The sequence below is a fragment of the Scomber scombrus genome, chromosome 22, assembly GCF_963691925.1.
Source record: "Scomber scombrus chromosome 22, fScoSco1.1, whole genome shotgun sequence".
Lineage (NCBI taxonomy): Eukaryota > Metazoa > Chordata > Actinopteri > Scombriformes > Scombridae > Scomber > Scomber scombrus.
In genome coordinates, this window is record NC_084991.1 from 22,182,286 (window position 1) to 22,198,890 (window position 16,605).

Consider the following 16,605-nt stretch of genomic DNA (forward strand, 5'->3'; position numbering starts at 1 on the left):
CTGTATTCATTACCTTTAAAGGTACCGACCGAAATAAATAGATACCAAGTAGTATCCAAACGTCTCCCATCAAACGACACCTGCAATCGATCCTTTGTTGCACCCCGAGCTAGAAAATATGATTATTTGTATGGACATGTAAGACTTTCAAGATGCATTTATGTAAAAATCAAATCATTTAGATTTGGAGAAGTGGTGTTTTATGCAATTTAATGCTTCTGTTCACATGATGGGTATCGATTAAAGTACTCACTTTGTATCAGTATCACTTTAAGGGGACTTGGATTTGGATTCATGGTGCTACAGGCATCTTTATTTTTTTTGTTAGCACGTGCTGATGCAGGTTTGTGACCCTGATTTCTTACCTGGCAAGCCCAGAAGGAACCAGCACCTGTCTCCCTTCAGGCCACAGACCTCTGCTGTCCGCTGCCTGACAGGACTGTCCTTCCTGCTGAAGTCCTCACAAACAAACGCCTGTCAAAACCACGTTGGTCCAGCCGGGGTTTGAAACTGCAGCCTGTTTGTATCGTAATGTCTCGTATCGTATCGTCTCTTATTGTATCATATGGTATTTTAGGGTATTTTAGGGTATATTAGGGTATATTAGGGTATATTAGGGCTAAATATTGGAGAGAAGTTTCTCTGTATTGTTATTCTGTTAATTAAATATTTTAGTCCATTGGTTCCCAACCTTTTAACTTGTGATGCTTGAACATGATGGCTGCAACTACTGATTTTTAATTAAAAAAAAGAAAAGATTATTATTAGTATCAATTGGTCATATATTCTTTATTAAACAGTTAATTGTTTCTTTCATGAAGTGTCACAGCTATAAGTGAAAAGCTATTATTTTTCTCCATCAAACAGTTTAAATTCAAAAGACATTAAGTCTATTGTCATACATGACAAAGAAAACCACTTTGGTTTTTGGCAGTTTTGCTCTTGCTTGAAAAAAAAGTGAAACAATGAATCAATTATCAGTGACTGCCTTTCATTTGGGTTCTGTGTTTTATAAAGACAGTAAAGTAGAGCTGCAACGTCTAGTCAATTGAATAATAATATTTACTATTCTGGTAATTTAATTGTTATTTTGACATTTTCTTTCAGACGTCTCTGGGTCCCGCTTCTTAAATATGAATATTTTGTGGTTTCTTTAGTCTTCTATGACAGAAAAATGAATACATTTGGGTTGAGGATGGTTAGTTGGAACAAAACAAGATATTTCAGGATGCATTTCTGGCTTATACGACAATAAGTGATAGCTGATTAAAGGTTAAATTAAGCATTTATGTATTTGTGGCCCTTTTGTCAAAGAATTAATGTGTGAGCTGTAAACAGTCATGTATTTTAACAGTTTTTAGTTAACGAGTATTTCAAAATACAGAGTAATTCACAAGAAAAAAGAAATAAAAAAAGCTTTAAAAAACGTTGGGGAAAAAGTCTAGATATATCCTTTAAAGGGGGCATGTGGTTGTTTTTTAAATTTTGTGATATCCTATTTTGATATTCAATTTTAAACGGTCAAAGGTTAAAGTTAAAGAGACAGGAGCTAAAACGGCCTGTTAATAGACAGAGGCTGAACTGAGCGGCTGCATAAAGGACCAGTAGAAGATTAATAAGGAGATTTTAGAGACACAGAATATGAACACAGAGCTGGAGATGTGAAGAATATGTGTGCTTAAAATTCAAATTTGAACATCTAAAACTCTGTGACTCCTGATGAGGATCATGTGATATGATCAAATGCCCCCAGAACATGCACTACATAAGATTTGCTCTGCAGATTAAACATGTTTTAAATGTCACATGTGGATAAAAATACAGTCAAAAAAAATAGTGTTTCTAAATGGAGCTGCGGAGCAAATCATGAGCCCAGTGTGTGTGATGCTGCAGAGTTTATGTGACTGTGTGTGTGTGTGTGTGTGTGTGTCACAGCATGACATCATCCGTTTCCAGCTTTTTGACTAAGACGCAAACACACACACACACGCACACACACACGCACACACACACACGCTGTCCTTTAAGAGGTGCTGATGTCAGAACTCTGCTCATCTTTGTCCTCAGGATTACTGAAGCAGACCTGACTGTGTGTGTGTGTGTGTGTGTGTGTGTGAGAGAGTGTGTGTGTGTGTGTGTGTGTGTGTGAGAGAGTGTGTGTGTGTGTGTGTGCTCGTACATCCATTTTCCTCAGCTTAATGTATTATCCCTATCGTCTCTGACACATTTTACCGAGAGACTCTCTCTCTGTCTTTTCCTGTCCGTCTCTCTCTTGCCGTGACTCTGGAACAAAATGCTGACTGTGTGTGTGTGTGTGTGTGTGTGTGTGTGTGTGTGTGTGTGTGTGTGTGTGTGTTTGAGATTGTGTGTTTGACTTTATCCATTTTAAATGTGTGCATTTTAAGTGTGTGTGTGTTGCAAATATTGTGTCACCAGATAACAGTGCGCTTGTTATTGCAGTGCTGTACCACATGGCCAGAAGTATGTGGACGTGTGAATGTTTCAGTGACAGTCGAACACCATCATGCGCATTACTCTGCTGCATTAACGGCCTCCACTCTCCTGCTTTCAGGCCATAAATCAGAGTTTGGCACCTGGCTGCATTAGTGAGGTTCAACACTAAACGTTCTGCAGGCCGATGAAGTTCTTCCACAACAAACCGAAAAAAACCACACGGCCGCCACTTAAAGGATTCGCTCGCAATTCTCAAGCAATCAATCAACTTTCATTCAGGTTAATGTCGGTCAAAGTGCTTCACAGTTGATTGACAAGCTGATAATTAGACAGAACCAGTGTAGACTTATAGGAGTCACAGTTTTCATAATTCATTATTTATTAATTATTAAGTTCTATATTAAAGTCTACTGAGCATGTGCAGAGGACAGGACAGATAAACTAGTCAGCCACAGACAACCAATGAAGAACGGTTTCTTTACTAGAGATGTGTCATTAAATCCCAATAACTGAATACGTCGAACTTTGTGCTGTGGTTGTTTTTTTTCATTGAGAAACATTAACCAAGAGTTGAGCTGTGTAGTCTAGTATTAAAGCTTCATTAACAGCTACTGAAGAGCAATTTCACTTTCAGCCACTAGGAGGAGCTCTACGCTTCTGTAAAGCACCTCCACCTTGTGTTGAAGTGAGCCCGTCCTCGGCTACTTTGACTCAGTAGTAAGTTAGCCTGCTAGCTAGCTGACTGGAGTTGAACATGATGCAGACGAAGCCACACTAAAGTCCAGCGTGGTTTAAAATTCTTCCAGAAAGTAAAGGATAATGTTGTCAGGTGTGAAATATGTAGAGCAGGGTTGAGCTACGGTGGCTTCACATGGACAAAAAGCTGCTGTCTGCTGTGACGGTTACTAAGGGAGACGGACCTGACGCTAATCACCAAACTAGTACTAAAACTAACATTACGTCTGTCATTGCTAACATGATTGTAAAGGAAATGCTCAGAGTTGTTTATGACGGGGAGAAAATAATCCACGCAGTTAACCGACAATGAGAACATGGGATCATGCACTTCCCTACGACAGTTTCAATGAAAGGCGGTAGATAGCTACGTTTAACTCTAAGCAAGCTGGCGTTGGAGACAATGAGCCTTCTGCCATCGCTGTTAACTTTACAGTTTTGAGAGATTTGAAGCTTAAAAGAGATTATTGTATTATCTGCCTCAGAGGAAGAACGTACAAGATAAACGAAAGGAGCACAGAACACAGTTTAGAGCTGCAACTAATCATTATTTTCATTCTTGATTAATCCTTGCTTTATTATATAATATATATAATTCATCTGTTAATAGTTTAGCCTATAAAATGTCAGGAAATAGTCTAGTAGAGTCTTGTTTTGTTCGACCAGCAGTCAGAAACACACAAACATGACTATTTCTTTCAGCTTGAAGCCTCTCTGCCAGCAAATTTATACACTTCCTGCCCCACTGGTGGCCCAAAAATCAATGAATGCAGCTTTAATGAAAGGATTTGAGAATTATTTCAACCACTGCAGTGATTTATAAGAAATTGTAAAATGTAAAACAGACACATTTTCAGACATTTGAGGCTTAAATGGATGCACAGTATAATTGAATAATGAAAACTTCTTGTTGTGTTTCTTCTTCTTCTAATGAAATGCCGCAGTACTGTCACGGCCTGTTTTGTCGGCTATATGACAGCGTTTCTACAAAGCTTCGTTTTCCTGTAAACACGCTGCAACACCATGCAGGCATTTTCGGATTTACCCATTTTGGAAGTGTCAGTGTTCAGGGGACAGAAATGCTGTTTTAGTCCGGACGGATGGATTTACGAATTTAGCTGGCTTTAGTGTGAAAATGGTCTCAGGATCTGCTTTTATTGTCCTTCGTCTGTTACATCCTCACACACACACACACACACACACACACACACACACACGCACGCCGCCCTGGGCAGCGTCCAGGTGGACATCCAGGCTGCTGGCATCATACACATACACTCATTTTCTACTTGGATAAACCCAGCATGGACACACTAACACAAAACACATACATTATACACACTTCTCACTCACACACTAACATACACACACACACTAACACACACACATGCTCACATTGTGTCTCAGTGTGTCTCTAATAGTCCAGCAGTTGGTCGGACACTGAAACCTGCAGAGAGAGCGAGCACTTTCCACTTGTTCCTCTGTGATCGGGTTTATCCTTTTATTGTCTCTGAATAGCTAACACACATGGAGGTGTGAGCTAGAGTTGTGCTCGGATACTGATTTTACTACACTACATCATTTTTTTAGATAATTTTTTAAAAGAAAAATATCCAAAATGTCTGTTTTCAGCTTCTTAAATGTGAATATTATCTGGTTTTTCTTTGGGTTGTTGACAAAACAAGAAACAGTATTTTGACCTCAGCGTTATATCAGAGGCCCCACTTTAGGTCATGTGTGGACCCAACTATAAAATGCCACTCTTAGCTCTTAAAGGAGGTGTTCACAATTTTTCAGGTCTGTCTTAAAACATCAGTCAGGAGCCCAAATGAACATTAAAGCTGTTTATCTGTCTGTAATGATTCCTCCTGTTCATACTGACCATTAGAAGATCCTTCATAATGTTTACAATGGAAGTGATGGAGGACTAAACCCACAGTCCTCCTTCTGTGGAAACATGGATTTAAAAGTTGATCTGAAGCTAATATGAAGCTTCAGTCGTCTGAAAGAAAGAAAGAAAGAAAGAAAGAAAGAAAGAAACAGATGGAGGAAAGAAAGAGAGCAAGGAGGAGGAAGATGAGTAAAGAAAGGAAGAAGATGAAGAAAGAACAAGAAAAAGGAGGATGAAGAAGAGAAAGAAAGGAAGAAGAGGAAGAAAGAAAAACAAAAGAGGGTGAAAGAAAAAGGAAAAAGGGAGGACGCTAAAGAGACAGAAAGAAAGAAAGAAAGAAAACGAGGGAAAAAGATGAAGAAAGAAAGGAAAAAAAAAAGAAAGAAAATTAAAGTAAAATTAAGGGAAAAAAGGGAGGAGAAAGACGGAACAAGAAGAAAGAAAGAAAGAAAGGAGGAGAGTAAATGAGTCAAATCTTCATCTTCTATGTTTCAGCGTTACAGTGTTTTTAGTAGCAAAGTCTTTTTGTTACTATACTTCCAGCACAGCTCAACAGGGAAACACTAAGAGGGAATCTGATGCTAAAAACATTGTAAATGTGTCAGATATCACTTGATATGACTAACTATAATAATAATAATAATAATGCATCTTATTTAAAGGCGCCTTTCAAAGCACTCAAGGACTCCTTACAAGGCACAAAAACACAACAACAGTACATCAAACAATAAAAATCAGGTACATTTTAGTGCAAAGATAAAGAATAAATATGAATGTGACTATAAAGTGCATCAGTACAACAAATAAGCAAGAACATGATTGCATAGTTAGTGTGAGACAGAGTATGCCACTCTGAATAAGTGCGTTTTCAGGCGGGATTTAAAGGTGGAAACAGAGTCCGAAGTGTGAATGTCTGGTGGGAGAGAGTTCCTGAGGCGGGGGGCAGATCGGCTGAAGGCTCTTGACCCCATGATGGTAGTTAAGTTGGCAGATGGGGCAAAGAGCTGGTTGGCAGAGGAGGATCGGAGAGTTCGGGAGGGTGTGTAGATGTGAATAACTTCAGAGAGATATGATGGCGCCAGGTTGTGAAGGATCTTGTAAGTGAGGAGTAGAATCTTAAAGTCAATGCGGGATTTGATAGGGAGCCAATGAAGTTGCTACAGGGCAGGAGTGATGTGTTCAATAGAGGGGGTTCTGGTAATGATACGGGCGGCTGCGTTCTGGACCAGCTGGAGTTTGTGAAGAGATTTCCGCGGAAGACCAAAGAGGAGAGCGTTACAGTAGTCCAGACGGGATGTGATCAGGGTGTTTACCAGGATAGCGGTGCAGGTTGGTGAAAGTGAGGGACGGAGGCGGTTGATGTTCCGTAGATGGAAGTATGCACTCCGAGTAACGTTATTGATGTGGGCTTCGAAAGATAATGTGCTGTCCAGGATAACACCCAGGCTCTTTTCCTGATGCTTTGTAGGAACAGTGGAATTGTCGATGGACATGGAGAAAGTGTTGAGTGTTGCTAGGGTAGATCTGGTACCAATGAGGAGGACCTCAATTTTTTCGCCGTTGAGTTTAAGAAAGTTGAGTGAGAGCCATGATTTAATTTCCAGTAAGCAATCCGATAGGGCGATGGGTGGCAGAGTGGAAGAAGGCTTAGTGGAAAGATAGAGTTGGGTATCATCAGCGTAACAATGGAATTGAATGTCAAATTTCCTGAGAATATGACCAAGAGGCAGAAGATAAATAATGAACAGGAGGGGGCCAAGGACAGAGCCCTGGGGAACACCACTAGAGACTGGGGAGGAGCCGGATCTCAGGTTCTTAAGTTGAACAAACTGTGTGCGGCCAGAGAGATATGATCTGAACCAAGCCAGAGGGATGTCAGTGATTCCAATGGAGGATAACCTGTCCAGGAGGATGTCATGGGAGACAGTGTCAAAAGCTGCGCTAAGGTCGAGGAGAACCAGAATGGAGAGAAGTCCAGAGTCAGATGCCATCAGGAGGTCATTGGTGATTTTCACTAGTGCTGTCTCGGTGCTGTGGAGGGGACGGAAGCCAGACTGAAATTGAATACACACTGATGAAGCTCAACAGAAGCTGATCATCTACTTTTAAATGATGATTTAGTCTTCCATCATTTTACATTGAAAGCTCATTAGAAGGAGATCTTTTAATAGTCAGTATGAACATGAGGAATGATTACAGAGAGGAAACACCTGACTGCTGGTTTAAAGACACACTTAAAAAAAATGATGACCTCGTCCTTTAAGATAAATCCAGAATCTGTCCTGCTGTTTGTTTTCGGTTCAGTTGGTGTTTGTCTTTTCTCTTTGGGTTTAGGTTCAGGTTGGAGCAAGCCTGCAGGAAATGAATGGAAGTCAATCTAGTGTGTGTGTGTGTGTGTTTTTTCCATTAGGAATCAAGGTCAGTCACTCAGCAGTCCATTAAGAACATAGATTCACTCGTCTCTGTCTCTCTTTCTCTTTTGTTCAGTTCGTTTCTAGGTCTCTCTCTGTCTCTCTGTCTTTCTTTCTGTCTGTCTCTCTCCCCTGCAGGCTTTATCAATCACTGTCTCTCTGCTGGTCTGCCCCTATGAATCATGGGTAATTCTCAGTGGGATTTAACCCTCTGAGGAGTCAGTTTTTACCATCTTCAGTTTTTGCTTTTAAATAGCTGCAGTTTGTTTTAGCGACCAGCAGAGGGAGTGAGAGGATAAAGTCTGTGTGTGTGTGTGCGTGTGTGTGTGTGTGTGTGTGTGTGTGTGTGTGCAGCGTGGAGAATACGATTATACACACACACACACACACACACACACACACACAAGGATGAGGCGTCCAATCGTGTTATAGAGCAGCAGAGGCCTGAGAGCGATATGCAAATACTTGTCATTTTTAGCAGAAACACTCTCTCTCTCTCTCTCTCTCTCTCTCTCTCTCTCTCTCTCTCTCTCTCTCTCTCTCTCTCTCTCTCTCTCTCTCTCTCTCTCTCTCTCTCTCTCCCCCTTTCGTTCCTGTGTCAGCGGATGTGACTCGACCATCTGCCAGGCTGTCAGCTCTGTCAGTGTGAGGCATTTTGTGGGTCTTTGAAGCCCTCGGGGGCGTCTGACAGGTGAGGGAGGCTCCTCCTTAACGATCCTGAGCCAACGCCAAAGTTAATCTGACTTCAACCACACGAGCAGATTCTGAAACCAGAATCTCAGATTTATTATTGTTATTTATTGAGTTACTTTACTGTAGTATTTCCATGTGATGCTACTTTCTACATCTCAGAGGGAAATATTGTACTTTCTACTCCACTACATTTATTTGACAGCTTTAGTTACTTTACAGATGCAGATTTGACACAATGGATAATATAACAAGCTTTATAAATACAACACATTGTTAAAGATGAAACCAAAAAGCAGTGTGTAGTCGGCTCACATTTCAGATGTCTATGAGTTGTTAACAGCTCCACCAAATACTGATTTTTCCCTTTAAACTTCTCACATGCTTTCATTTCAATAAATGTTCAAATGATCCAATATTTCAGCAAAAATCAAAGATTAGAGAAAAAGTCCAAAAACTGAAAACACATTAGTGTATCAGAACTTAGTTTTTTCTTCTATGGTTGTACTACTAGTTCACTGGTACCTCATGCATTTAATATCATAATTATGTTTTTCAACTTTCTGTCTACACACTAGAGCATCAAAAATGAGTCGGTTGATAGAAATATAATCACTGTTTTGATCATTGATTGCTCTTAATCTTTCTGTTTTTCTTTAAATATGAGTTAACACCCATCTACCACTATCCACTGTAATAGATATTTATTATGAGGATCAGTTGTTAGTTTTGTGTGTGTGTATTTGTGTGTGCGTCGCTGTCATTTTTCCGTCAGCATTTTTCCGTTTGGCAGGCAGTGAAGCATTGTGGGATACAAGAGCTGTCAGGACATGACAGGGGTCAGAGGTCAACACACTCACACACACACACACACACACTAAACATAGCTTCTGACTGTCACTGTTCACCCTGCAGACCGGCTGTCAATCACCACGTCGCTCAGTTTCTGAGGTCAAAAGTCAGCGAGGAGACCGATTTATTGTGTGTGTGTGTTTCCTGTCTGTTGTCTGAGATGTTTAATCACACCTCAGGACACACACACACACACACACACACACACACACACACACACACACACACACACACACACACACACACACACACACACACACACACACAAACACACACACACACACACACACACACACACACACACACACACACACCAGTTTACTGCCATCATTATGGTCACTGTGGGAAGTCAAACATACAGCAGTCTGTTTGAACAGGTTGGTGTCCTGTCCTATCCTCACATCCAAACCCCTCTTTGGTCATTCATTGATTAATATTCTGGAAATATCGCTGCATCTTTTCCCTCCATGACGTCCAGCAGGAACTCCCAGTAATCCTTCTCCTGTGTCAGTGGTGTGAACAGATTCCCGGCTCTCAGTGGGGATTTCCCAGTCGAGTTTTTTTTTGGGTCTGATTTCAGTCTTTTAACTTTAATATCAATAGAAATAAATGTGCTTTCATGGCCTGTAAATACACATAAACATACAGATAACCACACTACATTACACACTACACATAACATTAATTCCCCCTGCCTGTATACTCTCTCACACACACAGATAATACATCGTTTATTTCAAGTTTTAAGTTTATTTTATTTATAAAGCATTAGAGCCCAACAGATATATCGGCATTGGCGTATATGTTGTCCGATATGTGTCAATATTTTAAAAAAGTTGTATAGGCAGCATTTTATATATTTATATATTTGATTCTTTTTCTTAATTCAAGTTTGACATGTACACATTTTGTTTTCTTATGTCCCTTAATACAACAAGGTTTATTCCTTAACTGTAAAATACGTCTTTATTACACATCTTTGTCACAAGTGATAACCACATTTGATGGATCATTGTAAAAAAAAAAAAAAAAAAAAAACAAGAAGAAAAAAAGAAGTGTATTCATGTGAATATATTCTATAAGTATGTATTGGTATCAGCATCGGCCCCAAAAGTCCATTATCGGTCGAACCCTATACAGCATTTTAAAAAGCAAACACACTTTGTCAACAAAGTGCTTCACAAAGGCAGACATATGTAGGCACATTAATATAGAACAAAATGTAAGCACACATTTAAATCCCAAAGAAATCATATAACAAATAAAACAGATTAAACAGATTTAAAAGCCAGAGGAATAAAAAGAGAGTCTTTAAATGCATCTTAAAAGTATCAACAGACTCAGACTGTCTAATGGCCTAAGGGGCCGCTACAGAAAAGGCCCCCAGCTTTTCTCTCTCTCCATGAACGGGGCCCTGCTAACATGCTGAGGAGGGATGATCTGAGGGGTCTGTTGGTGTTTTAAGGGATGAAAAGTTCTGTAGTGATATAAGTAGTGAGACCACGGAGGGATTTATAGACAATTAGGAGGATTTTTAATGTTATGATGTAAAGCCAGTGTAAAGACGCGAGGATGTGGATGATGTGGTGTTGTTTTTAATAACCAAGCAGCAGTGTTCTTGATAGTATTATATTATATTGTAGATTGAGAGATGCTTATTAGGTAGAGTTAGAGTTACAGGAGTCCAGTCTGGATGATATCAGTGCACTCTTTCTAGGTCGGAGGGTGATTGGAGGCTTTTTACTTGTGAAGTGGACGGAGCTGTATTTTAAAGGATCTGCAACTAACTTTTAAAAAATTATTATTATTATTGATTAACCCACTATTTATATTCTTGATTTATCGGTGGGTCTAAAACTGTGAAAATGCCCATCATGATATCCTCGAATGCAATGTGACGTCATTAAATATAGATTCATAGACAAAGACCATCCAGTTTGTGCAGTATAAGAATATAGTTTCATCTGGATTGGTGAGGGGATTCAAGGAGTATTTGGATAAGGGTCGTGTGTGGTGGACGATTGAGGGTTGAGGGGAGTCGTGATGCAGTTGGAGCGCCTGTGAACCCGAGGATTTAGGGTTCGGGGCTCGGGGCATTTCTCTATGAGATTTCCTGCCCCTTTGGTCACTAGAAAAGAAGAAAGAAAAAGACTGTAACACACCTCTTTGAGCACAGGGAGGACCTGGCATGGCCGGGGTTCAAACCCAGGACCTTCTTGTTGTGAGGAGACAGTGCTAATCATTGAGAAGGGAATAACGGAGATTGGGTTGGCTATCGTGAGAACCGAGACAAACATGAGAGTAACAGATTAGACACACCTATAGGTACATACAGGTGATTGGATAATCAACCAAGCTCCGACCAGGGTTAACCCTTTCAGACACAAAATCGATCAGGGAAGAACCTCCTTGACGACCCTGGTTGGAAAGGTGGGTCGGATCAGGATCAGGGAAAAGTTTTGTCGCCAAGCAGGAATGTTTTCAAATACAACGGCTGTCAAAGTCGATTTAAATGAGGATGGAAGTCTGGCAGGATTTGGAGGTACGGGAACTCCCCGCCGTGTGTGGTGAAGAGGAGATTCAGATGAAGGGATGATGATGGACAACACCGCCCATGCTGACGTTACCCGACAGCTGAAAGAGAGAGGCGTCCGCCGTTCCCCGAAAACAATACGACAAAGTCCACGATCACGATGAAAACAGGAGCGGTGTAGGACGTTTGGACCCGTCTGAACTGGGATTAAACAGGGTTGATGGACTTGGTCTGAATGTCCCAAAGAACCCTGGTCTCCTTCCTTGTTTCTCCGCCTCTCCTCTTTCATCTCCTCCTCTTCTTGTTAGTTATTTCTCTCCTTCTCTAGTTTCTGTCATTTCCTTTTATCTCATTCACCCATTTCCTCTTCTCTCATCTTTTTTCCTTTCTGCTCCTCACCTAGTTTTCTTTCCTTTCCTCTTGTTTTTCTTCCACCCTGCTCACCTAGTTCTCTCTCCTCCTCCTCTCCTAGTTTCTTCTCCCCTCCTCTTATCCTAGTTCCATCTCTTCTCCTCTTTTCTTCTCCGCTCATCCTGGTTTAATCTCCTTTTTGTTTCCCCATCTCTCCTCTTCTCTCCTCACCTAGTTTCCTTTCCTCTCCTCTTGTTTTCTTTAACCCTGCTCACCTAGTTCTCTCTCCTCCTCCTCCTCCTCCTCCTAGTTTCTTCTCCCCCCCTCTTATCCTACTTCCATCTCAATCTCCTCTCCTCTTTTCTTCTCCGCTCATCCTGGTTTAATCTCCTTTTTGTTTCCTCTTCTCTCTTAACCTAGTTTCTCCTCCTCTCCTCTGCTAGTTTAATATCTTTCCTAGTTTACTCACCTCTCCTTTCCTTCTCTTTCCTCGTTTTCTTTCATCCTCTTCTCCTAGTTTCCTCTCCTTCTTCTCTCCTCCTCTTCTTTCTTCCGTTGTCCTCCACCTCTGCTAGTTTCATCTCCTTTCCTAGTTTCCTTTCCTGTTCTCATTTCTCACCTCCTTTCCTTTCTTTTCATCCTGCTCACCTAATTTTTCCTTCTCCTTCTCCTCCTCCTCCTAGTTTCTTCTCTCCTCCTCTTATCCAAGTTACATCTCCTTTTCTTCTCCTCTCTTCCTCTCGTTTTCCTCCCTTGTCCTCCACCTGTGCTAGTTTCATCTCCTTTCCTTGTTTCCTTTCCTGTTCTCTTCCTTCATCTCTGTTCCTTTCTTTCCATCCAGCTCACCTAGTTTCCTCTCTATCATCCTTTCCTCCTTCGTTTCTTCCTTCCATCCTCCTCTCCTTCCTCCTCCTCTCAGTCTTCAATTACAGACCGCTCTCTGGAATTCACGCTCACACAGATTCCACGCCTGAAGAGCTCTCCCCTCCCCCCTTTACTGGAACGAAGTGTGTGTGAAGAGGAGGAGGAGGAAGGAGGATGAAGGAGGACAGTAGGAGAGGAAACAGAAAATTGGGATAGAGAGAGAGAGAGAGAAGAAAATGAGGAAGCAGCAAAACAAAGGAAAGAAGGAGAAATCAGAAAGGAGGAGAGGATGCAACAAAAGGAAAGAACAATGAGAGGAGAAGCTCGTATCCTCTATGCTGACTCTTCAAGTGCACGTTCACACACATACACACACACAGGAGGAGTGGTGTAAAGGGCGAGAGCAGCGAATGAGCAAGTGTGTGTGTGTGTGTGTGCTGCGAGCCCTGCGATTGGTTGAGCCCGGTCTAGATGCACCAACACAGCCTGAAAAGAACAGAGGAGGAGAGCGAGGCTGCAGATAGACCAGAGAATACAAAGAGTGTGTGTGCATGCATGTGTACATGTGTGTGTGATATCCAGAAGTGTGAGTGTATGTGTGTGTTTGCAACAGCAGCAAACAAGCAAGCTAGCGAAGAAGAGGAGGAGGAAACCTGATCTGAGGAAATCTGATCTCTCTCTCTCTCTTTCTCTCTGTGGGGAATGAGGCTCTCGGTTCGTCGTTATTAGCCTCCTGCTGTTAGCACGTAGCTCAGTTCGGCCCCGGCTCAGTTTTGGACTTGGTGCTGGTGGTGGTGGTGGGGGTGATGGAGCGCTTCCTGGCCCTGCTGCGCCTGCTGAGCAGGAGGAGGCGAGGGAGGAGGTACCGGGCGGATGATGACTACCAGGAAGGATACGAAGACGTTTACTACTACACCAGCAAGTACAACACACACCTACTGAGTGAGTGAGTCCCGCTGAGACACACTGAGGAAGGAAAGAAAGAGAGAGGAGGGGGGCGTTTGTTTTATTGTCTGGCTGGAAGAGCGAGAGAGGAGAGAGGCTTATCAACAGATTATGACACTTGAAGTAGCCCTGAGAGTGAGTGTGAGTGTGTGTGTGTGTGTGTGTGTGTGTGTGTGCTGTAACAGAGCAATGCTTCACTAACGACCTTCATCTATAATACAAGACCTAACACACACACACACACACACTCTCACACACACACACACACACACACACACACAGTCAGGTATCCAGGTGACAGAGGGCCAGGTGGTTTGTGGGTAATAACAAGGGAGGAAGTGTTGACGTTTGAAAGGAATGTTGAGAATGTGGGGAACACACACACACACAGACTCACAGACACACACACGCACACACACACACACACACACACACACACACACACACACACACACACACACACACACACACACACACACACACACACACACTCTTTAATTCCAGGTTTGAATCCTCTGTTCTGTTTCACATGCTGGAAAAAAAGCAGTTTTTAACTCAACTTGGGAACGCTGTCAAAATTCCTTTTTGTAGTTATTTTCTGCTCCTCCGCTTTGTTTCAGGTTCTTTTCTTAAAGCGTGTCTCTCGAAAACTTCCTGACTTTGTTAAACACGGTCAAAGTTCAGAAACTTGAGGTGAACGTTTGTAGAAATGTCACCTGAGACGATGAAAGTCAGAGCTTCAACCTGATCTGAACGTTTTGTTTCCAGTGTTTATTTTTACTTTGATGACTCTGATGTCTGCTTGTCACACATGCACATAAACAGCTGTCTGTTCCAAAGCCTTGGTTGCCATTCATTTTTATATATATATATACAAAGATACACATCATTAGATTTAAGTTGATTTTCGTGTCATATTTAAATTCCTGTTCTGTTTTGTAGCCTTTGTTGCTAAGGTGGTTGCTAAGGGTGGTCCATTCTGTTCCGTGGTTGCTAAGGGTTGTCCACTCAGTTCCGTGGTTGCTAAGGGTGGTCCATTCTGTTCCGTGGTTGCTAAGGCGGTTGCTAAGGTGTTCCAACTTTCATATCTCAGATGTGATTCAGCTCCAACATGTATGAATGTGATTTGCAAAGTTGACATTTTGGAGTAAAGAAGGAAAAAAAGTGAAATCCTGCTACTATAGTTAGTTTACGTAGAAGCTTCCTGAATCAGAACAGAGTGGGTAAGGAGGAGGAGTACGTCTTAAAGAGACAGGAGCTAAAACGGCCTGTTTCAGACAGAGGCTGAACTGAGCGGCTGCATAAAGGAATAGTAGAAGATAAATAAGGAGTTTTTAACTGGAAATCATGCAAAGATATTCCAGTAGAGCCATGCACATGTGACTTTTTGTTATGCATTTGTGAATATTTATGGTCGTTGACAAAGTGTTTATAGTTGATCTGAACTGCTGCACTAAAAGGCAGAGTGAAAAAGTCGGGTGTTAAAATGAGATGAGATGTGATGAATGTGCACGGAGATAACGCTGCATTATTTCACACAGTCTGCACTGGATGACGGTCATAGCAGGTGTGAATGTTGGTTACAAGTTTCTGACACGACTTAATATGACCTCAGGAAGGTGAAGAGGAAGATTTCAAAGCTGTTCAACCATTGAGCAAACAGTGCTGACAGAGTATACTGAACCTTATAAAAGATAAGGCTGATATTTCCTGTATTTGGATCCAAACCAACAATGAATGTCAGTGAGTCACACTGCTGCACTGGCTGACGCGTTCTCTCATTATAAAGAGTTTGTTCATGTTAGTTTGTTTAGAAACGGCTCCAAAGATTAGTAACAGTGATCAGTGGTTCTTTGTATGTGCAGAAAACGCAGCTTTGTCGCAGTTTGTCGCTTCACTAGCTTGATGTGCTACATATCACAGCCTCTCAACTTCAGTGCAAAGTGAGTAAACATGAGTCTAAAGCTGTCACCATCTCTGTAGTGTACAGTGTACAGTACAGTTAGGTGTTGTTCTGTAAGTCTGCATGTGATAAAACACACAGAATCTCCTTTAATAATACATTACCCATCAGCCCCAGGAGTCTTTGATATTGTTGAGGCAGTCAGCAACAGCCAAAATCCTGAAGTTAATTGATTAAAATAGCTAAATTTAGGCTATTTACTGAACTAAAGCTGCAACTAATGATTATTTTCTTGATTAATAATTTAGTTTTTTGGTGAATAAATGTCAGAAAATGGTGAAAAATGTTGATTGCTGTTTCCTGAAGTCCAAGGTGAGCTCCTCACATGTCCCAAAGATATTCAGTTTAAAGAAGGATTAACGAAACCAGAAAGTGTGTATGTGTATACTACCAAGGAACATTAATAATCAATCAACTGATTAATAACCATCATGACCTTAAACAGGCTTCCACAGTAAATTGATGCCAAATAGTAATTTATGGTTATAAACTGGGTGCGTAAAGTTGTACATTTTAACTTTGATGAAATTAACGATTGTTTTCAATAGCGATTTATCTGCTGAAGAATCTTTGTCTATAAAATGTCCAAAAAAGGTGAAAAATGTCCATCAACAGTGCAAAACCCGAAAATATTTAGTTTAATGTCATGTATGATGCAGAAAATCTTAAAATCTTTACATTTTATTTAAAAAATGACTCATAAATAAATAATTGAGCATCAAAATGGTTGGCAGCTAATGAGGTAATCATTGTAGCTCTGTGATTCGATGTTTCTCTCCATGGTCTTCAGGGACTTTCTCCTCAACATGTTTCGTCTTGTCGCCTGTTTTTTAATGATGTTGGAAATCCTGAAGCAGCCAGTAAGTCACCATCTGAGAGGCAACAATGGTCCCAAATTCTCTTTTACACAGATGAA

The 16,605-nt window shown here is 41.2% G+C and overlaps 1 protein-coding gene across 1 annotated transcript in view; it reads left to right on the forward strand.

Moving 5' to 3' along the window:
• Positions 1–13,587: 13,587 nt before the first annotated feature.
• Positions 13,588–16,605, forward strand: part of grip1 (glutamate receptor interacting protein 1) — a 48,571-nt gene continuing 45,553 nt past the window's right edge. The window contains 1 exon segment of the mRNA XM_062443442.1: positions 13,588–13,723. Within this exon segment, the coding sequence (XP_062299426.1) occupies positions 13,588–13,723 (136 nt within the window).